This window comes from Mus caroli, unplaced genomic scaffold, assembly GCF_978045245.1.
Source record: "Mus caroli unplaced genomic scaffold, Mus_caroli_1 scaffold_2, whole genome shotgun sequence".
Taxonomy (NCBI): Eukaryota; Metazoa; Chordata; class Mammalia; order Rodentia; family Muridae; genus Mus; species Mus caroli.
The window spans coordinates 14,126,486-14,151,337 of NW_028227257.1; the positions used below are offsets into that span (position 1 = coordinate 14,126,486).

The 24,852-nt window shown below is 49.2% G+C and overlaps 2 protein-coding genes across 4 annotated transcripts; both read left to right on the forward strand.

Annotated features, from left to right (window-relative positions):
• The first annotated feature begins 525 nt into the window (after positions 1 to 525).
• Positions 526 to 5,317, forward strand: Ocstamp (osteoclast stimulatory transmembrane protein). The gene is made up of 3 exons (XM_021156969.2): positions 526 to 640; positions 2,561 to 3,560; positions 4,473 to 5,317. Exons 1-3 carry the CDS (start codon positions 597 to 599, stop codon positions 4,923 to 4,925), a joined length of 1,497 nt encoding a protein of 498 aa, XP_021012628.1. The 5' UTR covers positions 526 to 596; the 3' UTR covers positions 4,926 to 5,317.
• A 7,346-nt stretch (positions 5,318 to 12,663) lies between these two features.
• Znf334 (zinc finger protein 334) lies at positions 12,664 to 24,640 on the forward strand. 3 transcript variants are annotated; one of them, XM_021154393.3, is made up of 5 exons: positions 12,664 to 12,982; positions 13,946 to 14,008; positions 18,782 to 18,908; positions 19,277 to 19,369; positions 20,165 to 24,640. In XM_021154393.3, exons 2-5 carry the CDS (start codon positions 13,994 to 13,996, stop codon positions 21,967 to 21,969), a joined length of 2,040 nt encoding a protein of 679 aa, XP_021010052.1. In that variant the 5' UTR covers positions 12,664 to 12,982; positions 13,946 to 13,993; the 3' UTR covers positions 21,970 to 24,640. The 3 variants fall into 3 exon arrangements, with proteins under 3 accessions (XP_021010052.1, XP_085688456.1, XP_085688452.1); XM_085832330.1 differs by having other exon boundaries at positions 20,168 to 24,640; XM_085832326.1 differs by having other exon boundaries at positions 12,664 to 12,929.
• Positions 24,641 to 24,852: the final 212 nt, after the last annotated feature.

The window sequence follows — 24,852 nt, forward strand, 5'->3', positions numbered from 1 at the left end:
TGGTGCTGGGGAGAAGTCTCTGCATGCCAGGTGGGAATGGCCTGGAACTACACCTTCAGGTCAATCACTACAGGGACAAGTGCAGTTATTGAGCACTTACTGTTTTCAATTATTCAATAAATGCAGGCTGCATTTATTATTCTCTTTCCATGGCCGTGCATCATGGCTAAGAACAACACAGTGTGGCCTTAGCAGGGGTCCCTGTGGGTCCCTGTAGTCTCCTGTGGGTTCTCATCCTCAGAATCATGGATTAGGAGGGGGACAGGGGAAGCAAAGTGGGGTTCTTAGTCTGGTGTTACTGTTGGTGAGCTGTATGGTTTCTCTGAACCTCAGTTTCTTCCTCTGTAAAATGGGCTAGTTCTACTTTTCCTGTCACGGACACTGCTTGGAAAGTGTGTCTCCCTCCTCCCACCCCTGGCTGCTCCTGACTGCCTTTCAGGAGAGGATGAGGCTGCTGGCCCAGCCCCCAGGAGGTGGGCCCCTGGCAGGGCAGGATCAGGAGGGTTTGATTGAAGGGAAAGCAGAAGCAACTGGACTCCGGATCCCCACACTTCCTCTTCACCTGCTGTGGCTCCTGAACACAGCTTTCAAAGACTATGAGGAACATCAGGGCAGCCACGGAACACCTCATTGGCTTGGGGTACGTCTGGGGATTGGGACATAGAGGCCACACACAAGAAAAGTCAGCAGCCCATTGAAACGGGTGCAGGATCAATGAATCCTCACCTTTCTGGGCCCTGCTTTTCTCCTGGTAGGGTGGAAATAATAGCAGTGGCTAGAAGGCTGCAGGAACTGAATGAGGGGCGTGTGCAGAGGGTGTGGCTCAGAGTGGGAGCACTGCCTGCCGCCAATGAGTACCTGACGTGGCTTCCAGTTTTTGGTTTTGTTTGTTTGTTTGTTTGTTTTTTGTTTTGTTTTGTTGTTTTGGTTTTTGAAGACAGGGTTTCTCTGAGTAGCCCTGGCTGTCCTGGAACTCACTTTGTAGACCAGACTGGCCTCGAACTCAGAAATCTACCAGTCTCTGCCTCCCAAGTGCTGGGATTAAAGGCTTGCGCCACCACGCCCCGGCATCCAGTTCTTAAAAGCATTTGCGCCACTTGCTATTGCTTCAGCAGTTCCCCTGTCCTGAAACTAATCATACTGTGTGTAGAGTAATGTGTAGTTCCACGCTTAAGTGTTCTTGGGGGCGCCAAGAAGAGGGTTCAGGTGTTGAAGACTCGTGAGTGTGCAGTAGTGACAAGCACCAGTAGAGGGCGCACTCGGCCATGCTGACCCGCAGGCAGTGGCTGTTTGGCTCCATCTGCAGGGAAGAAGGTAGTGATGTCTGTTTCATATCTGACCTCTGAAGCCAGTCATTGTGTAGTCACCCCCCCACCCCCGCCTGCTGTAACTGGTGTAACTAGTGTGAGTACCTAGGAAGCCAGAGTCTATTCACTTCCCTTCCTGCTATGTCTCCAATGCTGAGTTCACAGCAATTGCTGAATATTAGTTGAGGGTTGGAGAGCTGCCTCGGTGCCTTCTGTACGAGGACCTGATTGGGTCCCCAGAACTCCTGTGAAGAAAGCAAGGCCTGAGAGAACATATTTGCTCTCCCAGCATTGGAGAGCTCGAGACAGCTCCCTGGGGCTTCCTGGTCACCCAGTCTAGTCAAATTAGTGAGCACCACGCCCCTTGAGAGATTCTGTCTCGATAAATATGTCGGAGGGCCTGTGAGACACCTCAGTTAGGATTAAGAGTTCCTGATAGCAAGGTCAGCAACCCCAGTTCAATCCTTAAGACCCATGTGATGGGAGGAGCGAAGCAAGTCCTAGAGGTAGCTCATCCGGTGACTCTTTCGAGCTGTCATCTGACTTCTACACACACACACACACACACACACACACAGAGAGAGAGAGAGAGAGAGAGAGAGAGAGAGAGAGAGGCATGCAAGCATGAAAGCACAAAATGAAAATGTAATAAAAAAAACTTGAGGTGGAGAATGAAAGATGTTGACATGCAGGCATAAATGTTAAATATACAATAAAAAAAACAAACACATGTTAGTTTGATGACTAACTTGAGGCTGGTTGAAGAGCAAAGGTCCCCAAGTGGCCAACTGGGCCACCTCCTTGCCTGTAAATGATGGAGTGGGCACTGTAAGGAAGAACGTGAGCAAGACCAGCAGTGAGGTACACAGACTGCGTGTGTATGGGTGTGCGTGTAAAATGTTACGCGCGTAAAATTGCGCCTCCTTACTCTCTTGCACCATTCTTTATTTCAGCCAGGCTTGCTCTCCCTCCACAGCTTACCTGCTGCTCCCAGAGCCTGTAACCATGGCCTCAGTCCAGATACCTAGCCCACAGGCTGTTGACTGACAACCCTGTAAGACTTCCTGGGGAAGGCTCTGATTGGTTCAGCTTGCGTTACCCCCGCCCCCATGAGTGGAATACCTCTGATTGGTCCATCTGGAAAGTGTGTGGGTTCCAGCGGCTATACAGGGAGTCTAGTAGCAGTCTGGCTGGTGGGATAGAGGATGGCCACACCCTCCTGACACATGGCTCCCCTGTTTCCTTGTATACAGGTGGAAGTTCTGGCGCTTGGGGATCTGCAAGGCAGTTGTTCCACTGCAGGCTGCCTGGAAAGCCTTCTCCCAGCCTGTCCCAGCCAGCTGTAACGAACTACTGACCCAGCTTCTCCTGTGTGTTTCCTTGGCCAGTCTTATCGCAGGCCTGGCGCATCACTGGCTGGTCTCTTTGCAGCTTTATCCTTTGGGACCCCCTGCCCTGGTGACCGCTCTCTGTGGTCTCTTCGTCTTCCTAAGCCTGGGCCTGGTGCCCCCCATCCGCTGCCTATTTGCGCTCAGTGTGCCAACCCTGGGTTCCAAGCAGGGCCGCCGGTTGCTCCTGTCCTACAGTGCAGCCAACCTGGCTGTCGCTGTGGTTCCAAACGTCTTAGGCAATGTGCGTGCAGCTGGGCGAGTGCTGAGCTGTGTTACTGAGGGCTCTTTGGAGAGTCTGCTTAATACCACTTACCAACTGCGCCAGGCAGCCAGGGAACTGGGCCCAGCCGGCCGAGCAGGCAGCCGCAGCCTGACTTTTGAGGCCGAGGGTAACGGCTCAGCCTTCCGCCTTCACATGCACACGATCACTCAGGAGATCCTGGAAGACTTCTCTGGCCTGGAGTTCCTGGCTCGGGCAGCACTGGGCACTCAGCGGGTGGTCACTGGGTTGTTCCTGCTGGGCCTCCTGGGAGAGTCGGCCTGGTACCTTCATCGCTACCTCACTGACCTGCGTTTCGACAATATCTATGCGACTCGGCAGCTGGTTCGGCAGCTGGCCCAGGCTGGTACCACACATCTGTTGACCTCTCCGCCTCCGTGGCTGCTCCAAACAGCCCAGCCTAGGCTGTCACGGGAGGAGCTGCTGAGCTGTCTCCTAAGGCTGGGGCTACTGGCATTGCTCTTAGTAGCCACAGCTGTGACAGTGGCCTCAGACTATGGGGCCTTCCTCTTGGCACAAGCAGCTGTAGCCTGGGCTCAGAAGTTACCCACTGTCCCAATCACACTCACAGTCAAATATGACGTAAGTGTACCGACGGGAATACTCTTGGAATAATCAGGTGGGAGGGGTCTGTCTGGTCCTGGGTTTCTTTCTGTCTATATTTGCCTGCCTGGGAGTCATTATCTTGGTATGCCGAGGAGTCTGACAGACAGAGGATGTGGAGACATGAGGTACAAGAAAGCAGAGACCTGGAATACAGGAAGAGGCCAGGGCTAGGTCCAGCCCCGCCCCCATCCCAACCCCCACCTCCAGCGATTGCTCCCTCCAGCTGGGTCCGATCTCCTAGCTTTTTACCTCCTTCCATCAAGGCCTTTGTGTCTCGGACCCATCAGTAGAACACTGATTGGTACAGAGCCCCCACCCCACCCCCACCCCGTGCCCTAATTCTCCCTGAAAACACCCTCACAGACCAACCCAGAGGTGGATATTGTTAATGTCCTGGGCATTTCTCAATCCCATCAAGTTGGAAAGACCACCAAACCATGAGCACTAATTGGCAGAGCTTTTTTTTTTTTTTTTTTTTTTTTTTTTGGACAGGGTTTCACTATGTAGTTCTGGGTGACCTGGAATTTGATAATACAGAACAGGCTGCCCTCCGAATCCACAGAGATTCACCGGCCTCTGCCTCCTGAATGCTGAAATTGAAGGCGTAGACCACCACTCCTGGTACACCCCATTATTGGGTGGAAACCAGAGCTTCTTGCGTGCTAGACAGTCACTCTGGCTTCTGAGCCATTGATACGTCTCCAGCTTTAATTCGTTTTCTCTAAAAATACTTTGTTCAGAGTAATAAAAATAACGGAAGTAAGTTTTGGGTGGTGCCGCTTTGATGGTTACTGAGTCACAGTTGCCCCTCCCTCGACCCATTCTGTAGGTGACCGTAGGGGATGGCCTGGTGGCTCCTCTGACTTAACCCTTTTCTCTGTTTTGAAGGCCTCATATAAGGTCCTGGACTTCATCCTCTTCGTCCTCAACCAACCTCCAGTGGAGAGCGTGTTTGCCTCCGTGCAGCGTTCCTTCCGGTGGGAGCTGCGCTTCATGCCCCACGACTGCCATCTGCCGCAGGCTCAACCACCCCGTGTCACCGCTGCTCTGGCGGCGGGCGCCCTGCAACTGCTAGCGGGCGCCACCTTGGTGCTACAGGCCTACGCCTGGCGCCTGCGCCACACCATCGCAGCCTCCTTCTTTCCAGCTCAGGAGGCCAGGAGGCTTAGTCACTTGCAGGCCCGGCTCCAGAGGAGACACAACCGGAGTGACCACCTGAACAGACAGCCCGGCACTATGGCCACCCGGGAATCCAGGAAGCCTGGACAGGGAACTAGGACTCTGGAATCACAGGGACCTCAGGCACATGACTCCCTTGGGCCTCCGTATGATCTTGAGTAGGTCGTTGCACATCTCAGAGCTTCAGTTTCCATATCTACATAATGATTGGGCGTGGCAACAGTGATCTGCTTTTCACGGGGGAGGTGCGCGAAATCGCGGCGAGTGGAAGGTCGGGAAGACGCGGCTGCGGTAAAGAGGACTGGACTTTTGGGAGGACCAGACGGCCCAGTCCCTTTCCGCTAGACAGCCCTGATAACATACTCAATGGAGACCCTGCAAGTGGATTCACCTCGGCACTCCTCCAACTTACAAGCCTTTGAGAATTCACGTTAATCTGCAAGTTTGATCTTACAAATGAGCACAGTCATTAAATAGAAGAGTAACCGGTGTTGCTCTTTCCTGCTCCTCTGGGGCCTTTCCATCTAGACTTCTGACGTTTAGTGAATAAAAATACAAGATGCCCTGCCCAGTTTTGAATTTCAGAGAAGGAACACCTTTGTTTAGTGCTCATAAGCCTAGCCTCTGGTTACCCATGTGTGGCCGTGAGTCCTCTAGAGAAAAATTGTTGTTTTAAAAACACAAATCCGCCGGGCATGGTGGCACACACCTTTAATCCCAGCACTTGGGAGACAGATGCAGGTGAATTTCTGAGTTCGAGGCCAGCCTAGTCTACAAAGTGAGTTCCAGGACAGCCAGGGCTACACAGAGAAACCCTGTCTCGAAAAACATAAAATAAAATAAATAAAAACACAAATCCCAGCTGCTCAGTTTTACCAATGAAGACTCAGGAGCCAGAGGCTGTGGTGAACGCCAGCTAGCTCAGAGAGGCAGAGAGAGCACCCGGCTGACCTTCCCACAACGTCCCAGAAGGGAAAGGCTCCGTCTCCTCCTTCTCCATGCTGTCTTAAATGCCCTTCAGCTGAGACTTGTGTTCCCTCTGTCCCCTGGTGGCTTGCTCTACCTCTTGACCTAGAGTTGACTTTATATAGCTCTGGCATTAAAGGTGTGTGCCAGGGCTGAGCCACGCCCCTACTTGTTTACAATAAACAGAAAGCTCTAGGATCAAAGGCTGAGCCACTATTAGAAACAGATGTTTACAGTTCATTAGCTCCAGGTTCACAATGTGATCAAATATCCTGCAACATAAAATAATAATGATAATAATAAAACTTTTGGGACGTCATCAGGCTATACCCCATTCGGTAAAACAGAGTCATGTGTTCTTAAGACTGCAGGAAGGGGTTGGCTCCGTGGAGAGGGCGGGGTGAGGAAAGCAGAGAAGGAAGCGTAAGGAGCCTTACCCCCAAAGCCTGTGTAACGATTGAGGCTCACGTTCATTTTCAGAACCTCAGTACCACAAACACACAGGTGATGGACCACGTCCCTGTGACTGTGGCCCCACTGGATTCTTCTGCATCCGTGGTACAGAATGCTCACCCTCCCCCAGAGACTCATATTTGAATCCTTGGTCCCCAGTTGGTAGAACTGTTTGGGAAGGATTCGGGGGTATGGCCTTGGAGGAGGAGGAGTGGCCTTGATGGAGGAGATGTGTTGCTGGGAGTGGCCTTTGAGATATCAAAGCCTCGCAGCATTTCCAGGTAGCTTTCTGCCTTCTGGTTGTGTCTTGAGATGTGAGTTCTCGGCTACTCTTCCAACACCATTCCTGCTTGCTGCCACGCTCTTCCTCACGACAGCCATGGACCCTGCACTGGCTGGGTTTGTGTGGCAACTTGACAGAAGCTGGAGTTATCACAGAGAAAGGAGCTTCCGTTGAGGAAATGACTCCATGAGATCCAGCTGTAAGGCATTTTCTCAGTCAGTGATCAAGGGTGGGCGGGTCCATTGTGGGTGGTGCTATCCTTGGGTTGGTGGTCCTGGGTTCTGTAAGAAAGCAAGGTGAGCAAACCAGGCAGGCAAGCCAGTAAGCAGCATCCCTCCATGGCCTCTGCATCAGCTCCTGCTTCCTGACCTGCTTGAGTTCCAGTCCTGACTTCCTTTGGTGATGAACAGCAGTATGGAAGTGTAAGCTGAATAAACCCTTTCCTCCCCAACTTGCTTCTTGGTCCTGATGTGTGTGCAGGAATGGAAGCCCTGACTAAGATAGACCCTAACCCTTTAGAACTTGAAGTTCCAAATGTACTCTTTCTTCTATAAATTGTTTTGTCTGTGGTAGTTTTCTTTCTTTTATCTTTGCTTATTTTATCTTGTAGTATTTGATTTGGAACAGGGTCTCATGTAGCCCAGGCTACCCTCAAACTCACCATACAGGCAAGGATAACCTTGAACATCTTGGTTCTCCGGACTCCACCCAAATGCTCGGATTCCAGCTCAGCTCAGAACACACAGCAGAAAAGCGGGAGAGCCACACGGCCATCCCAGGACGCACAGCATCAAAAGGAGAGAACCAGAGGGCTAGCTCTGAATGCACAGCAACAAAGGGGAGAGCCAGCCTCAATCAAGGGGAAGACCGGCACCAGAGGCTGTCCTCTGACCTCCACGTGTATGCTGTGCCCTGCACATTCCCAGAGACGCGCACAGGATCATTGCCTGCACACACACATGCATATACAAACTGTGCACACAATGGGGTGGGGGGAAGAGAAGGAAAGAGGGAAGGGTTCATATATTTTCCTTTCCAGGTATAGAATCAGATTATTATATTTAATGTAATTTCTCAGAATTAAATACATCCAGTAGTATTGAAAACAAAAAGGAGAATAATTCCAGACTAGACAAACAGACTATGGTTACCAGTCTGTAAGTGCCACAGGGCAGCTGAGATGGGAAAGAGGACAACAGAGGCCATCTTTCACCTGGTCACTAACCCATCCATGGTGGCCTAACCACAAGAACCCTTGAAACCATCTTGTGACACCATTACCTGAGGAGCTGGGGTGTCAGCACCTAAATTGGGGCAAACAGACCAGCCACCTCAGGGACCACGGAATCTAAACAGCTCTGTGGGAAGCAGGGGGCACACTTTGAGGCAACCTGAGCTCTAGTCCCAACTCCCACACAGTGGAAAAATTGAACCGACTTCCCTGACTTTGTCCTCTGACTTCTCTATGTTTACCATGGCATACACACACACACACACACACACACACACACACACACACACACGGTAAGTAAAAGCATTACACTCCTAGTCTCAAGCAGCTGTGGCTGCCTACACAAAAGAAACCAATCAGCATGCTGGCATGGACTGGGGAGGGGCAGACGCGGCCTCACTCTCCTAGCTGAGATGCTATTTGCAGTCAGTGGCTACTGGGGTTGGGGGTGGTAATTTTTCTTTAGGGGTGTGGCTCCTGGTGGCTTGCCCATGTTCTAGTGGATGGTACCACATGCACTTACTGGCAGTGCGGACTGGATTTGTACATATTTCGTATATATCCATGAAGTCCCCAAAGAGTAAATTAAAATATTATAATAACCAAGTAAATAAATGTAACAGAACAGGCCTCCTGAGTACTGATCAGATGGATAAGTGAGTATCTATCGAGTGAAGACTTGCCTTCATCCTAGTGTGAAGCCGCAGACAGCTAGCTCCCATCTTAGCAAGCCCATACTGACTCATAGGGATCTTTATTTGCCAGCAACGGAAAGCATCTCAGCATCCCTCAGGGCGAGCTGTACGAGTCAGGAAGATCTAGAGCCAGCAGAGCCCTGGAGACCCCTGTAGCTGGGATCACGGGCAGTCTTTACAGCACCCATGCCAGACTGAACCTCCATTCTACTTGGGGTTCAAGTTCAGATTCATGGCATGGTTTGAGTCATGCGCCTGCACCTTGGCTAGGGTAATAAGGTGCCCCCATCATTCTGTAGGTGGCCTTGACAGAATTACAGGTTGGGTAAAGCTTTGTCTGGTGGGTTCTTCTCATACAGTGGAAATCAGCGGGTCCTCTGGTGCTGGGCAGTGCATAGTTTGTGAAACCCTATACAGCATTCTTGAGTAAAGGTTAGGGTAGTTGTGTGTCCCCCCCCCCCCCCCCGTGGAAAAGTGTTATCAGAAAAAAAGGAGCCGGTTTTATGAGGCTACAGAAAAACACGAGTCCCTTCAAATTGCTTGATCCACATTAACAACATCTGGATATACTATCAGAAGTATCAGAGAGAACTGAAGCCGGCTTCAGTGCTTTCAATCAGCAGGCCTTCTTGACTGTGCAGCTGAGCTAATGAAGTTGATGGCCAGCCTCCGAGGGAAGTTGGCTGAGGAGTCTTCTGTCATCTAGTGGTTACTGTGGGGAAATGCAGATCCGTCCATCTGCCTGCCTGCCTGTCTGTCTGCTGTCTTCCTGTCCCAACATTCTACTGGCCTCCTTTTCCTCTCTTCTCCTCCTCTCTTCCCTCTTTTATTTCACCAATCTAAACGATTCACTTTGTTATTCTTCCCGTTGTGAGTGTATACAATGTATATGTGCAGGTGAAGTGCTCAGATGTTGGCCACAGCAGCCCTGTGGCCATCAGAGGATGCCTTTGTGGAAGCAATTCTCTTCTTCCATTGTGAGTTCTGAGAACAGAGCTCAGGTCCTCAGGCTTGAGCCACAAGTGCTTTTGCTTTCTGGCGCAAGCCTAAGCTGTTTTTTTGTTTTGTTTTGTTTTGTTTTTGTTTTTTTTTTTAGAAACCTCACTAGTTTAAAAACTCACCAGGATCCATGAATTGTCTGCCTCCTTTGTGGTAATTAGTTGAGTTGTAGTCATACACACACAATGTCAGAGCCTTGATATCAACTCTACGGTCTTCATTCAAAGAGAATGAACGGAGGGATCATGAAACCTGTGATCCCTAAGCAATCCTGGATTAACGTCATCGGATGGCTGAAAGTGAAGTAAAAGAAGAAACAGCACAGAAGGAACCCCGACGCTCTATCAGGTCAGAAATAAAATCAACAGGGAGATGGAAAGATAATTTCGAAGTCTTCGAAGTGTGCGGTGTGTCCCAGAACCACCCCCTGGGGCTTGGAGGTGCAGCTATGGCACCTTGGCCATCACTGAGGTCGGTTCCCAGCACTTGGGAGGCAGAGACAGGCAGTCCTACGTTCAAAGTGAGCCTCGGCTAAATACAGAAACGCCACCTCAAAATCAAAGCAAACCATTTTGAGGCTGTTGCTGATGTGTATCTTTCCACAGAAGTTCAACTATTTCTTTCATAGTCTCCTGAACTGTTAGGATAAAGGGCACATGAGCTTCAACTCACGTGCAGCAAGTGTGCTACAAACTCTGCAAGAGAGACAGCCGACTCAGCCAGACGAGGAACGTTTTTCCAATTCCATGACCAAGCTTGTCTGCCAAAAGTGTATGTGATTTTAAAATATTATTTACTTCTTTTCTAGGATCCTTAGTGTTATTGGCCATTTTATATGTGTGTGTGTGTACACATAAATAACATATCCATATGTATATATGTATTTATGTATATGTATATGTATATATATATATATATATATATATATATATATATATATATCCACATACATTTATATGGTGTCTTAGGGTTTTATTGCTGTGATGAGACACCATGACCAAGGCAACTCTTACAAAGGCAAACATTTAATTGGGGCTGGCTTACAAATTACAGGGGTTCAGTTCATTATCACCATGGCAGGAAGCACGGCAGCAGGCAGGCAGGCAGACATGGTGCTGGAGAAGGAGCTGAGAGTTCTACACCTTGATCCACAGGCAGCAGAGGGAGGTTGTGTTAACACTGGGTGTAGCTTGAGCATAGGAGACCTCAAAGCCCGCCTTCACAATGACATACTTCCTTCGACAAGGTCACACCTACTCCAACAAGGCCACACCTCCTTGTCATGTCACTTCCTATGGGCCGAACATTCATAGACATGAGTCTATGTGGGCCATACCTATTCAAACCATCCCATATGGCTAATTTCTAATTCATTTTCAAATCTTCTATATTAATTTTCTTGTTCTTTACTTGACTTAAAAAACATACTAAATTGAAGTTATTTCTAGAAGCACTATTAATAATTGAGCCCACTCTTTCACTTATTATATATAGAAGCCAACTGCATTCTCTTCCCCCATACATCTGCTTTTAAAATCTATCTTTCCCCAAAGTCATTTCAGTTTTCTTTTGACTTGGCATGGGTTCGGGTACATACCCCTGAGAATGGCCCGGCACACATGTGGAGCTTGCAGATCTGGGTCCTCTCTCTAGACCATGTGGACCCCTGTGACCCACAGCAGGTCATCTGGTTTGTTGGCAATGCCTTTATTTACTGAAACATCTTGCAGACCCACCATGTATTTATTGCTCCATAACAAACTACCCCCCCCCCAAATCTGGTGGCTTAAAATGATGCAACTGGTTATTTCCTCCGTGCTATGAGGCTACTGGTACGGACTTTGTGGCTCTGTGTGTGCTTACTGGTATGCACTGTGGCTCTGCTTTATGTGAGTCTATATGCAACTGAGGCCACCCAAGAACATAACTGCATGCAATGTTCAGGGTGGCTCACTCCCTGCGTCTGAAGTCTTGACAAGGATCCCTGGAAGGGGAGGCATGGCTGGGTTTCTGGGAAATATTTGTCTGTTTCTCCACATTGCCTCTCTGCTTCTTTTGGTTTCCACTTGATCTCTGGTAACTAGTTAACTAAAGTCATACACAAACTCTAGGAACATCGCAAACAAACCCGACTGCCAGGATATCAGGTTTGCTTTTTGAAGCCTGCAGTGTCCCTTCTTATGACCCCTTTATTTAAATTACATCATGGCCACGTTCGATGTGGGAGACAGTATACAAGCATTGAATCCCTGGAAGTCTGGCTCACTGAGAGCTATCTCTCAGCCTCTGCATCTCGATGTTCCTTTTGGTATTTAAACGTAATAGATAACTGTGTCAGAAACTGTCTGGCCTTCCAGTGACTAAGATATTACATAGCTTTCCTCTTTTAAAAATATATAACGGAGGCAGGCGGATTTCTGAGTTCGAGGCCAGCCTGGTCTACAAAGTGAGTGCCAGGACAGCCAGGACTACACAGAGAAACCCTGTCTCAAAAAAAAAAACAACAACAACAACAAAAAAAAATATATAACGTATTCAATTTGTCCTCATGGATGAAGAGCAGTTTCTATATTACTTGGATTAAATATAATTGGTCATGTTAAAATATATTGTTAAGATGGTGCAGTGATTTATAGCACTGGCTGCTCTTGCAGAAGAGCAGAGTTCAATTCCCAGCACCTACATGATACCACCTTCTGGCCTTCTCAGACACGGGGTACCGAGCACAGCACGCAAGTGGTGGACAGACAGACATGCAGGCAGGCAATATATCAATACATATAAAATAAAATAAAAATTGAAAACAACATACTGTTAAAATATTTTGCCATTACTTATTGTGACTTCTCCTTCTGTAAAATTGGCAGGAGAGTATGCACCTCTCAGTAAAGTCAGTAATAAACAGGATGGCGATTATTTTCTTTTAGGATATTTAGAGATGGTTTGATTCTTTGTTAGGGGGTCTCTTCTGTAATTTTGGGATTGTCGTCGATACATTTTTATTCTGTTTATAACTGTTTGGTTATTATTTTTTCTTAATACACTGTTGGAATTTCTTTACCGAGCTCTAATTTTTTATTCTCACACTTCTTCTTGTACTCGTGGTTTTACTCGTGAGTTACTGTGATTAAAGCCCTAGCGCCTCAGAGGGTATCGGCTGGGCGGGGGCCGCAACTCTTTGTGGGAAATGTAGTCCTGGAAAGACTACTGCACCCTTTGGAGAACCGTGGGAATGGCCGCTCCGAGGCTCTGCGCATGCGCGGTCTCCTAGGCTCTATGGATGCGTTTCCGTTTCGTGGGGCTCGAGGCTCGAGGGGCCTCTGTGCGCCACAGTTGCCTGGGGCCTTCTGGGAGCTACAAAAGAAGCGAGGTTTCCCCCGAGCCAGAGGAATTCCGGGTGGCGACTCCGGGCCAGGATCAGAAGAACCAGCGCCTTCCTGGGGCCCGCGGAGGCTCGCGCGTGTCCAGGGGCCGGGCGAGGCTAAGCGGGCGCCCCCGGGGCTGCAGGCCCCCGGGCGGGCAGCCTGGGAAGGAGAGAGGTGCGTGCGTGCAAAAAGCGGATCCCAGCAGCCCTGCGGATGCTCTTGGCCCGGTAAAGCTTCGGGGGCTGCTTAAGGGCTGAGCTGCGATTGAGGGAATGAGCAGGTCTGATTGGCGAGGATGGCGTTTCATTGGCGGGTCTTTCGTTTGGGAGGGAAGGGATGCCAGCCACGGCTGAGAAAAAGGCCTCTGCATCACTTCGAGCAATTGCGTGTCGTTCATTAGAGTCCCCATTCTGTTCCGCCAGAGTTGCTCAAACCCTGTCCATCACCATCCTGGAGTTTACTGGTTTCCTTTATATAGAAGAATGACCCAAGAGTATCTACAGAAAAGGGTTTTTATAAGAGTCGAACTTCTCAAGTGAGGAAGGCAGCTATTTTGACCATTTAGGTAGTTTACTAGTGCCAGAACCAAGAATTGAAACCTGGTGTGTTGATTCGAAGGCCACGGCTTTGTCTTCTGCTACACTGAAGCAGAGGCCTCCCGCTCCCGAAACTGCAGTTAAGGTTGGGGGAGGGGAGGAGCAGAGTGATAGGCATCTTAAACCCCTCACTCCCTCTGTCTGGTTTTCTGATTTCATCTGCTGAATGCATTAGTAGGAAAACAGGTAATTGATACCCCAAAAAACTAGATGGTAGGTAGATAGATAGATTGATAGATTGATAGATAGATAGATAGATAGATAGATAGATAGAATCTCAGAGTTGCTGGCCTGCTCTTTCAGGCTTCATATATACTAGAGCTTATTGATATGATCTAATATGAACTCCAAAGTGTTGTTTGTTTTTTAAGGAGACCTGAGTGAGACAGTAGCTCAGTTCACACCTTTGTGTCCTTTCACACAGTAAGAAAAGCTCTGATTAGTCCATTCAGAACTGCCCGTGGGCCTTCCCTCCGCAGACGCTTTCTATATGACGCAGGTCGAAGGGTCCTTTCCTTCCAGGGCATGTCTATGAGTCACTGTCAGAGCTGCTAGCCAGTCTGCTAGTCACATTTCCTGTTCTTCCTCACCCAGCCCTTGGATCACCGGTGGTTCCTGGCCCTTTCTTGAGAACGCCTGGAAATGGACAGTACCCAGGTAAGTCACTGAGGGATTCACGTCCCACCGTTGGCAGTGGCTGTTCATAGATCTGCAGTGAGTACATCTGGATGTGGTAGACGTGTATAAAAAGGCAGCGCCAGGGAAAGTAAGGGAAGCAGGTCAGTACCAGAGAACTGAACCCCAATAAACAGAAGGCATTGCCAGATGTGCTGGAGCACGCCTTTAAAAACAATAAACAAACGGATAAATAAATAAACAGAAATTATTCACCCCCGTAGGCTTGTTCAGGTTGTATGACAAAGACCCAAGTAGTAGGAAGTAGGCTGTTACCATGGTTTTTCATCATTTATTTATAAACATGTTCTTAGAGAATCTATGAGCAGATGATGCGAAATCACCTTTGCCAACAGCAGCTGTGGATTCCCTTGACTTACAACTTGGCAAGGCCTCGTAGTTACAGATGTCTAATCTATTTTCAGAGGTGTAGACAGCCCTCTGATCGTTCTCCATAGCGTAATGATAAAACCTGCCCTCAGTGGGTTACGTGTGCCTCAAATGGTGCCTGTTGCTGCTCCTTTTTATCTCTGGTGCCTTTTTAGAAAGTGTGTGTGTGTGTGTGTGTGTTACTGTAAAGAGGAGACAGGCTCACGCTGATAATTCTCCTTCTGCCTACTGAGTATTTCAACTCTGCTTTTAAAACAGACAGCTCGGGGCACACTTTGACTTTAGATCCCGTGATAAAACTATTTCACTTGCTTCTCTTAATGTCAACTCACTCCATGTCCACTACCCGTGTTGTGACCAAAATCAGTGATCATTCGCTTATTTTCTGACTTAGTATTTCTACTCAGTGCTTCGCCAAACCCCTTGCCCTTACAGTGTGGCTGTCTCTCCCCAGACCGTACCTCTAACCATGTCTAGCTTTCACACAACTCTCTAACTCGCTAATTGTTTCCTCTCTTAGACCCACTGCACCTGCCTCTGCCACCGACATTGTGTGCTTATTCCAGTCTTCTCTCTGCTTTCCTCTGTGTCATCTAGAGTTTTAACTGGAACCCTCTCACCGCTGAAATCTTCCTTCCTGTAAGACTCTCAGGGTGAATTCTCTTGCTGTACTTCTCTGCAAGCGGTCTGCAGAAGGCTCTTGGAGTTCTCCAATGCAGAACAGAAATAATGTCCCCACCTCCGTTCAGTGTGCAGCCACCTCACTGTTCTCCGCTGACGTTGCTAAGCCTTCCACAAGCTGAAAGAAAATAAGCCAGGTGTGGTGACTACAGCTCCAGGACTCAGGGAGCTAAGGCAGGAGAATTGCCATGAGTTGAGGCCAACCTGGGCTACATTGTGAAACTGTCTCAAAAGTGGGGAGGGGGAGAAGAAGAAAACGAGGTGTGCGTCTGGTCCTCTTGTTCCTTGTTTCCTGTCACAGGCAGTTGTCAAGCCTTGTGAAGGTCTCATGAGAATCAGTCCATACCTCCCTTCTAGGCCTACTTCCCCGACCTCAGTTCCTGTCTTTGGGATTGTCAGAGATTTCCCCGTGGTCTATCCACATCTTTCTCAAGTGTATTGTTCACACTTGCCTGTCTTGCTAGCAATACCCATCTGTAACGTCTCGATGCCACACTGCCCGAGCAGGTCCACGCTAGTACAAGATGAAAGTCCAGCATTCTTGGTTTGACTTAACAAGGCCAGGTACTTCCTGGCCTTTTCCTGCTTTTCTTTCATTCCTGCCACTCCAGACCTTTCATTTAACAGCTACGTGTCGATCACTGTGTTGTGTGTACCGGATGCTGCACCTGCAGCTTGGCAAAAGCCAGCACCTCTGCGCTCATGGAGACAGAGCTGGTGGAGGACTGGCTTTCCTGTGGCTGACACCCAGGCAAGGCTCAGATCACTATAAACAGATTTGCCATTGATGTGACCAGGGTATTAGAAAGATGGGGCACATCATTTCTGTAAGGCTGTCCCATTCACTGTAGGATACCAACCATCCCTGGCCTGGTATCCCTCTGCCAGAAGCCATCTCACTGAGCGGCACTAGCCAGACATTAGTGACCCGGAAAGCAGGCGTCAGCTGTGTTAGCCTGCTGCAGAAGGATCGTGCACCTGAGTTTACTTGGAAACCTGTTCCCTGTTGTTAAAATAATTTCTACTTCTTCAGGCTGTTTGAGACCACAGCCCAAAGTTGTTCTATTGTAGACTCCATTCCTGTCCCTTCTCTTTATCCTCCAGGTTGGGTGTTGATGGAGCTGTGCAGCCGTCTCTATTTCTGCACGCTTGCCTGTGGGGCTCCCTACATGTGAGGCCATTGGCCCTCCTCTCCGTGCCCTCCCTCCTCCTCCACCCCTTACAGTGAGGCTCCTCCTCCTCATCTTCCTCCCTATCTTTTTTGGTTTTCCTTTGTTTTCTTCCCAGACTGCATACGGTTGCTCACAGAGTTGACTGGATCACTGGAGTATGATGTTATTTTGCCATTCATCATGAGCACCGGTCAGTGTCTTCCAAAGGGTGTATACTCTCCCTTCTGCTGTGTACTGTGTGCGGTCAGGGCAGCTAATGCTGTCCTGTGTGCAGAGGACTCAAGTCAGCGCTCCCCATCCGACTCTTGTCACCTTCTTCCCTCTACTGTTCTTTGACTCATTCTTCTAGTTGTCCAGAGCTTTGGTATGCATCGTCCAGCCTAGGTTATGATACAAATAATAAAGTACTGTTTATTACCAGGAAGCTTGTGGTTTGTAGAGCTTATTTAACGTGGATCGTGAACTGCTTCCAGGAGACAGGTATGCGATCCAGAAGGAAGGGTGCCGTAAGGCCTGTGTGCAGATATAAGGCAAGAGGAGGAAGAATGATAGCTTTGCATGAGGTAGAGCGCGTGGCCTGGCATACAAGAGCCCATGGGCTTCTGCAGAGCTCTCTTATCACAACTGCACTTCGGAGTGAATTCAGACAAACGTAAGAACAGAAGTCAGAGACAGTTCCCATGCACGCTTGGCCTGCCTTCCCTTGGCTGTCAATGCTGGGTGCAGTGATCAGAACCTGGGGAAATCACCAGCCCAGTTCTGTTACTGCACGGACACAGGGCAGGGCAGGGCAGTGAACTGTCTCCAGCCCAGGGATCCAGTGTTACAGCTGGTTGTCATGTGTCCATGACCTCTTGCATTCCGGGATGACCTTGGTCTCTCAGGACCCTGTAGAGCACACTCCTCGTCTGTAACGCCTCTGTCTTGTGACCTACACTCTGCTGGCTTCCCTGTCCAGCCAGGTGTGGTGCTGTTTGTGTGATTTGTGGTTCTCCTCCATAGCGTGTGCCTATTGGCTGCTTGGGTTTGGGGAGTTGAGAAGCATCACAATGGAATCAGGTGTGTCCACAGACCTCTGTGGGGAAGTCCCGTCCTCAGGGTTGCGCTTTCTCCTGACTGTTACTCCCTCCTGTCCTCCTCCTGAAGGTGACAAGTTCACTCATCCCTCGTGGCCCTTTCTGTGTCTTACACGGATATCGTTACTATGTGTTCTCTCCTCTCCTTTCTTACATAACGGTACACGGTGGCTATCGCTGCGCCTCTTCCCCCTCACAGTGCTGCCTAGAGCTCATTCCGTGTCAGTCTAGAGACAATAGCGTTTTTGCCTTCAGATACTGTTCCCATTACCAGTCTCCTCCATGAGCTCCAAAACCTGCTGTCACCTGCCAGGCTAGGTGCCTTTAGACTCTTCTTGTCCCTCATCCACTGACGCTCCCTGTGGAAGGGCATCCTGATCGTCTTCCCCTTTGATTGGACCTTTTAGCTGTTTCCCATGTTTCCAAGGAGGGAGCAGCAAGCCTTTTCTGGGGGACCATATGCCAGCTGTTTTCAGTTTTGCTTGGACACACGATCTCTGTTAGCTCTAAATGCAGCAGTTTGTAGAATGGAAAAGATCATGGACAAAGTGTGAACCAGGCACTGACCAGACTGAGCCACTGAGGCAGGACTGGGCCCAGAGGCAGTGGCTTGCCACCACCCACATATGAGTGTCACCTCCAGAATGCACATTGTCCTGCTGCTCTAGGGGTTACAGGCCCCCCTGTGTTCTCCAGAGTGGACGGTGGGGTGGACTCCGGCAGCCCCTGGGGTCAGTCATGTTCATCTCTTGACCAGAAGCATGAGCAAACAATGACGTGTTCCTGGCATCTACATGGTTATTGGCATTCACATACTGCTTATCCTGGAGTTACGGTATGGCTTCCACACTAGGTCGTCTGTACATTGAAAGAGTGTTTCTTGATGTGTTGCAGTAGCAGAAACCTATATGACTGACCTCTGTGCTCTGCCCGATCCCTGGTTTCTTTCCTACAAAGGTCATTCTTCAACTGTCGTGTGTGTGTGTGTGTGTGTGTGTGTGTGTGTGATATGTGTGTGTGGTGTGTGTGTGTATGTGTGTGTGTGTGTGTGTGTGTGTGCTTCCTAAGTGTATTTCTCAGTGAACACGCTGTGGCAAGATGTACTTTCTGTGAGGACTAAAATCATCAACTCGCAGAAGTCTCCCTTTGTCCAGCATGTATGTTCCTGCCTGAGGTGCAGGCCTGTGTGTGTCACCTGTCCTACTGGGTACTCCTTCAGAGCAAGAGCAAGTCAGTAATCCAGGAGTCCCAGGACACAGTATAAGCCTGCACATTTAAAGCACTCATTCACAAATAAGTGAGCCATTTCTTCTTTCCTTGCCCGAAGCATCTCTCTGGCGGACACTGGCCATGTGGGGCCCACCTCATGTTTCTTATTCTTCTTATTCATCGCTGTTGCTCAGGTCTAGTATCTCAGATGAAACTTGCTCTTTCAGAGATCAATCTCCTTCAAGGATTTGGCTGTGGACTTCACCCGTGAGGAGTGGCAACGTCTGGGCCCTGCGCAGCGTCTCCTCTACAGGGATGTGATGCTGGAGAACTACAGTAACCTCATCGCGGTGGGTGAGTGCAGTCCCCACACAGAGCCTGGGGGCAGCCTCATTGCGGTGGGTGAGTGCAGTCCCCACACAGTACCCGGGGGCAACCTCATCGTGGTGGGTGAGTGCAGCCCCCACACAGAGCCCAGAGGCAGCCTTTCTTCTGTGTCAGAGAACACAGTAGAAGTGACTTCTCTCACCTTGAGTCACAGGGGAGAAAGCTGATGATGGTTTGTACACCCATGCACGTGCATGCGTGCACACGACTCTTCACCAGCTTGTACCAGCTTCATTTGAGCTAGCAGAAGGCATCTCCATCGCTCTGTTCCTCAACCTTTAGGCCTTGATGTCCACAGAACTTGGTTCAAGTTCCAAACTGTTTCTCACTCACAGGGCTTCATGTAAGCAAACCAGATGTGATCTTAAAACTGGAGCAAGGAAAAGAGCCCTGGGTAGTGGAAAACTCGTCACGACAGAACCACGCAGGTGAGTGTGATGACCGAGTGGGTAAACCTGAAGAACTCGAGTCCAGGCTGGCCCATGACCACAGCAGGCATCTATATGATCTTCTTGTGGAATCTTCCAGGACCTAGAGCTCTAGAAGTGATGGATGGGGAAACCAGCTCTCGTAGACACTACAGTGTTCTCCTCAGATAGTCTGGTCACTTAACTGAGCGTATAAAAGCGTTTGGCTTTAAGTGCTCTATCCATGGAATGCAAGCGCCTTCACTGCGCACTGATTCCTTCATCTTTCCTCACATGCCCACCAGATGTTTTGTTTACTGCGATACAGCTCGTGCCCCTCACTGCCCACTCGAGGTTCCCGCTTCATTGCATTTGCATAAATGCCAGAGTTCTTGTCACTGAAAAGATGTCCAGTTGGCCCCTCCCTCCTGCCGCGTCTGAGCCCTGGCTCCCAGAAGCCTGCTTCATGCTGCGTTCTGCTTGGTTCACACCAGGTCCTTGTCCTCTCACCGGGTCAGCCATGGAGAGCTGTTGGGGACTGTCCCTGGTGCAGTTTCTGTTGGGGTCCAAGGCTCTTGTGTTCTTGCCAGTTTCTGCTTTCTCTGACCTGGTTTAGTGAGCTGGTGTAGACGAGTTTGCTTTCGTCCCCTGACCCCTCCTCTCATCCTTTGTGGCCTTGTTTCCATAAAGTAGGGAGATATTTACCCTTAATCTCTTTAACACTGGAGAGCCAGCCCTGAAGCCTTGGCCTTTGTACAGATTGTCAGAGGTTCACAGAACTCACATATCAATGTCACTTCTGCTCCTTCCTTCCAGAAGATGATGAGCCCTTAGAGAAGGACAAGAAAACACAAGGCAAACATTTGAAGCAGTTTTCAGTCGTCAATAACAAACTGATGCCAGAAAAGGCTAATCTGTCTGAGAAAACGGTTCCCCTTGACACGAATAGTGTTTCTTCGGGAAAAACGCTCCATAAATATGACCCAGGCGGAAATGGCTTAGAAAATAACTCAGAAGAAACTGTTGCAAAGCCAAGCAAAGCCAATGGGAAGGCAGCTGCTGATCAGGATGGGCAAGGGAAGCCAGCTCTGCACACCAAGGCTGACAGAAGTCACTCTGCGGCAAAGCGGTACAGACATAATGAAATTAGGAATGTCAAGGGTCAAGGTGAGGGTCTCACTCAACAACAGAATATGCAGTCTGCAGGTCAGCCCTCCAAGCATCGTGACGGTGAACAGGAGTCAGCCGGCACTGCGAGGACGGAGGAGCAGCCTGAGCGGAAGCGGAATGAATGCGCCGAGTGTAGGAAGACCTTTTCTAAGAGGTCCACTCTCATTGTCCACCTGAGAATCCATACCGGAGAGAGACCCTACGCCTGCAATTACTGTAGGAAAACTTTCCGTATAAAGGCGAGCCTCACTCGACACCAGCGGATTCACACCGGAGAGAGGCCTTACAAGTGCAAGGAGTGTGGCAAAGCCTTCATCGACAAGTCCGCCCTCATCGTGCATCAGCGGATTCACGGAGGAGAGAAGTCCTACGAGTGTAACGAGTGTGGCAAGACCTTCTTCCGGAAGTCAGCCCTGGCTGAGCACTTCCGGTCCCACACCGGGGAGAAGCCTTACAAATGCAAGGAGTGTGGCAACGCCTTTGGCAAGAAGTCGTACCTCATCGTGCACCAAAGAACTCACCGGGGCGAGAAGCCCAACGAGTGTAAGGAGTGTGGGAAGACCTTCTTCTGTCTGTCCGCCCTGACCGCGCACCAGAGGATCCACACGGGGGAGAAGCCCTACGAGTGCAAGGAGTGTGATAAGACCTTCTTCTGTCAGTCGGCCCTCAACGTGCATCTGAGAAGTCACACCGGCGAGAAGCCCTACAAGTGCCGCCTGTGTGGGAAGTACCTGTGCACCAAGTCTGCCCTGGTGGCGCATCAGGTGATTCACAGAGGGAAGAAGACCTTCGAATGTCCCGAGTGTGGGAAGCTTTTCTACCTGAAGTCCACGCTCACCATCCATCAGAGAACTCACACCGGAGAGAAGCATGGCGTGCTTAGTAAGTGGAGCCGAGCATCCGCTGGGAAGCCCAACTGCGGCGAGCAGAAGAGGGCGGAGGCCAAGGACAACGTGCACGAGTGTCACGACCACAAGCGGCCAGCCCACAAGAGCTCCCGCCGCTTCGCGCACAAGAGAACCATATGGGAGAGACCTTACGAGTGTGAGGAGTGTGGGCGGACCTACTGCAGGAAGTCAGCTCTCAGGCACCACCAGAAGACGCACACGGGCGAGCGGCCGTACGAGTGTAAGGAGTGTGGGAAGACCTTCTGCCAGAAGGTCTCCTTCACGGAGCACCAGCGGACTCACACCGGCGAGAAGCCGCACAAGTGCAAGGAGTGTGGGAAGTCCTTCCGCCACAAGTCGGCCTTCACCGTGCACAAGAGGATCCACACCGGGGAGAAACCGTACGCCTGCAACGAATGTGGCAAGAGCTACCGCCGCCTCTGGACGCTGACTGAACACCAGAAAATACACACGGGCGAGAAACCCTACGAATGTAACATGTGTAAGAAATCATTTCGCCACAAATCGAACTTCCTCTTACATCAGAAAACTCACAAGAAGTAAATTCCAGCCGGGCAACAGAGAGCTTACGAGGTGCCCAAATCCTGAATTACACAGTAAGGTGGAAGGCCTTGTCAGCACGGGGACTACTGAAGAGTTTCTGCCGGAGTCAGAGGGCTTCCACGGACGACGTGGAACTCTCATTGTTAACTGTGAAGACATCCGGCATTTCAGACATTACACCAGGTGTGCCTGCCTCCCTTTCAAACCACGGAACAAACACTAATTCCTACCTGATCTCCCTCCAGTTGATTTGCATAGCGTATGTTGCGGGCCATGAGGAGCCAGTGTGGATTCCAGATCATTACCAGTTGTTCCTGGGATAACTGGGCAGTGTCTGTTTATGAGTTTACAGTATTAACAGCTCAGACTACATAGCCTGTTTGTCCCCTGTCGCTGCTGTCTAGTGACAGGCCCTAATCCCTTCATCTGCAAAGGTGAGTCAGACGAGCCACCCTTCACTTCCCTACCTGTAGCGACTCCCACACAGCAGTAAGCATTTGCTAAAGCCGAGTCATTGGTGTTTTCTAATGAGAGGCACAAGGTGGCTTGGAAGTGCCTCCTTGAGCTTCCATGTAAGCCAAGAAAACAGTGACCGCAGTTACCATAGCAAAACCAAAAATGAATCGAGCAGATTTGAATAGTGAAGAGGATTTGGGGAGTGTTTGAGTCAAAACAGTGTCTGTGTTGTTTGTGTTTTAAATACCTCTGTTGTATTAGTGGTTTGATTATGTCAGTGTTTTCAAAAATATCTTGATTTATTTTTTAAATGAACATGTCCATAGGGGTATGATTTAGAATTTACCTGTCAGCTTCTGAGAAAACGTCTCCATAGTGCCAAATAGAATCACGTAGTGTGGATACGTGTGCATCTAGCCAGAATGTCTGCCATTCGTGGTGGGTCAATGTCAGGTCCTGGGAGCCAGCCCTGTTCTCTGATGTGCTGTGCTTTTCCTAGGACAATGAAGTGAGAAGGGCCACTGGGTATCTTGTCATGGGCCTTGCCTGTGGTTAAGCTGGCAGATCAGCCCTTGGCGTGGCTGCCGTAAGTTGTGTTGTCCAGCTTAGTCTTGATAATGAGTGTCACTCTGACCTGTCTGCTGCCTCCCTCCGCTTGTGGTGTTGGGCTCTTAGGTAAGAAAAGCTGCCCCTTGTTTGAGACCCATCAGAAATCCCAGTATGAACAAGATTATCTGTTTATTCAGTTTGTATTTTATATCCTTCAGTAAGGTAAATACATATTTGTGAATGCACATGTATTCGATATATACTAATATATGCTGAAGCAGGAATATATGTATATATCAATAGTAGTCTCTTTCTGAACATTTTAATAATTACTTAAAAGATTTGGGTTTGCTGTTGCAAATACAGTTTTACCATCTGCTTTTAAAATTACTGATAGAGGCCTGACAAGGATCAGCAAGCAAAGGTGCTTGCTGGCGAGCCCGACAACCCGAGTTCAGACCTTCCGTCTCACATAATGGAGAGAACTGATTTTCTTACACGCTACCCTGATTTCCACAAGTGTGATATAACATGCACACACACGACAAATACATACATACATATATACATACACACATAAATAAATAATAAATCAATAAGATTTAAAGTGTTTTTAAAACTCACTGATCAGGATTCTTAAGCATTTTTACCACACTTGTCAAGATGCATCCCTTATACTTATTTTTCTTCACTTGGTCTTAGAAAACTCCCAGCTCCTTGTAGAGGATGTTGGTGAGCTGTCTTGTGGAGGTAGGTTTTGCTCTTTGAAGATCTGTACCCTAGCTGTCTAATTGTGCCTTCTGCTTGCCGCTGGGTTATGAAACAAATCACAATCTTGTGATTACGGAATTGTTTCCCAATATTGGTTTGACCAAGGAAGAGAGTTTTTTCAAGTCTGGTGAGAAATATTTAAGTCCATAAAGGGAAGGTCAGAGCCCCAATCACAGAAAGTCACAAGACACATCAGAGTGACACTTGAGGGTCCAGTGAGAGGACTCCACTTGTTCTGCAAGCCAGCAACCCGGGACACCTTATAAATGTGGACAGTAAGACTCGGCTCCGCAGGGCTGACCTCTGACTGTACGTGGGCTGCTGTCCCAAGCACACAGACAACAGTGCAGTTTTTAAAGTTGTTTTAAAAAGAAATAACTTGAAGACACGTAAAAAAAATCTAAAGCAACTAAATGGAAGAGAATCCTTAAAAGCAGCTGAAGGGAATGGCGACATGGAGGTCTGTGGACTTCCTACAGCTGCCACAAGAACCCATCACACTGATCAGAAGCGCGTGACGGTTCTCAGCTCACCTGTCAGGCCCAGTGCTGCAAGCCTGCTCCCTTCTGACCGCTGGAGGCCGGCTGGGCTTCTCCCGTGTGGTCTTCCTACAGCTTGTGGCAACGCAACTTCAGGTTTTGCATCTGTCCTCACTGCGCCTGTTCCTCCTCACGGCGCATGTCTGTCGTCTCTGCGGATGTCTGTCTACGTTTCCATTTTATCAGGACATGTCTGATCAAGGTCCCACCTTACTCATACGTGACCTCATGTTGATTGGCATCTGTAAAAGCCTTATTCCATAAGGTCACATTGAAAGTATTAGAGGCTGGAGGGACATTATTGGTACCCTAAGACCTACCACATGTTTACCAGATTAAAATGACAGTAGATATTTGTTGTGTGAGACTTTTACTGGGGAGATGCAACACACCCTAGGAAAGAAAGCCATGCCAGGCCAAAGTAACAATAACACTGAAGTCCAGCTCGGTAAGCAAGTGAGTTTATTGGGGTTACTATCAGGTATGGGTGAGGGCTTGCTTACAGGAGCAGGATGGCCCAGAAGCAGCTGCTTTATCAAAATCCCCCTCCAGCGCGGGTGGTGAAAGC

Excerpts from the sequence above, each read along its gene's own strand:
- Znf334 (XM_021154393.3), top strand. Across the intron at positions 18,909-19,276 it reads CAGTAACCTCATCGCGGTGG|GGCTTCATGTAAGCAAACCA; the intron begins GTGAGTGCAGTC and ends TCTCACTCACAG. Across the intron at positions 19,370-20,164 it reads GTCACGACAGAACCACGCAG|AAGATGATGAGCCCTTAGAG; the intron begins GTGAGTGTGATG and ends CCTTCCTTCCAG.
- Ocstamp (XM_021156969.2), top strand. The coding sequence starts at position 597 with ATGAGGAACATCAGGGCAGCCACGGAACACCTCATTGGCTTGGG. Across the intron at positions 641-2,560 it reads GAACACCTCATTGGCTTGGG|GTGGAAGTTCTGGCGCTTGG; the intron begins GTACGTCTGGGG and ends CCTTGTATACAG. Across the intron at positions 3,561-4,472 it reads CACTCACAGTCAAATATGAC|GCCTCATATAAGGTCCTGGA; the intron begins GTAAGTGTACCG and ends TCTGTTTTGAAG.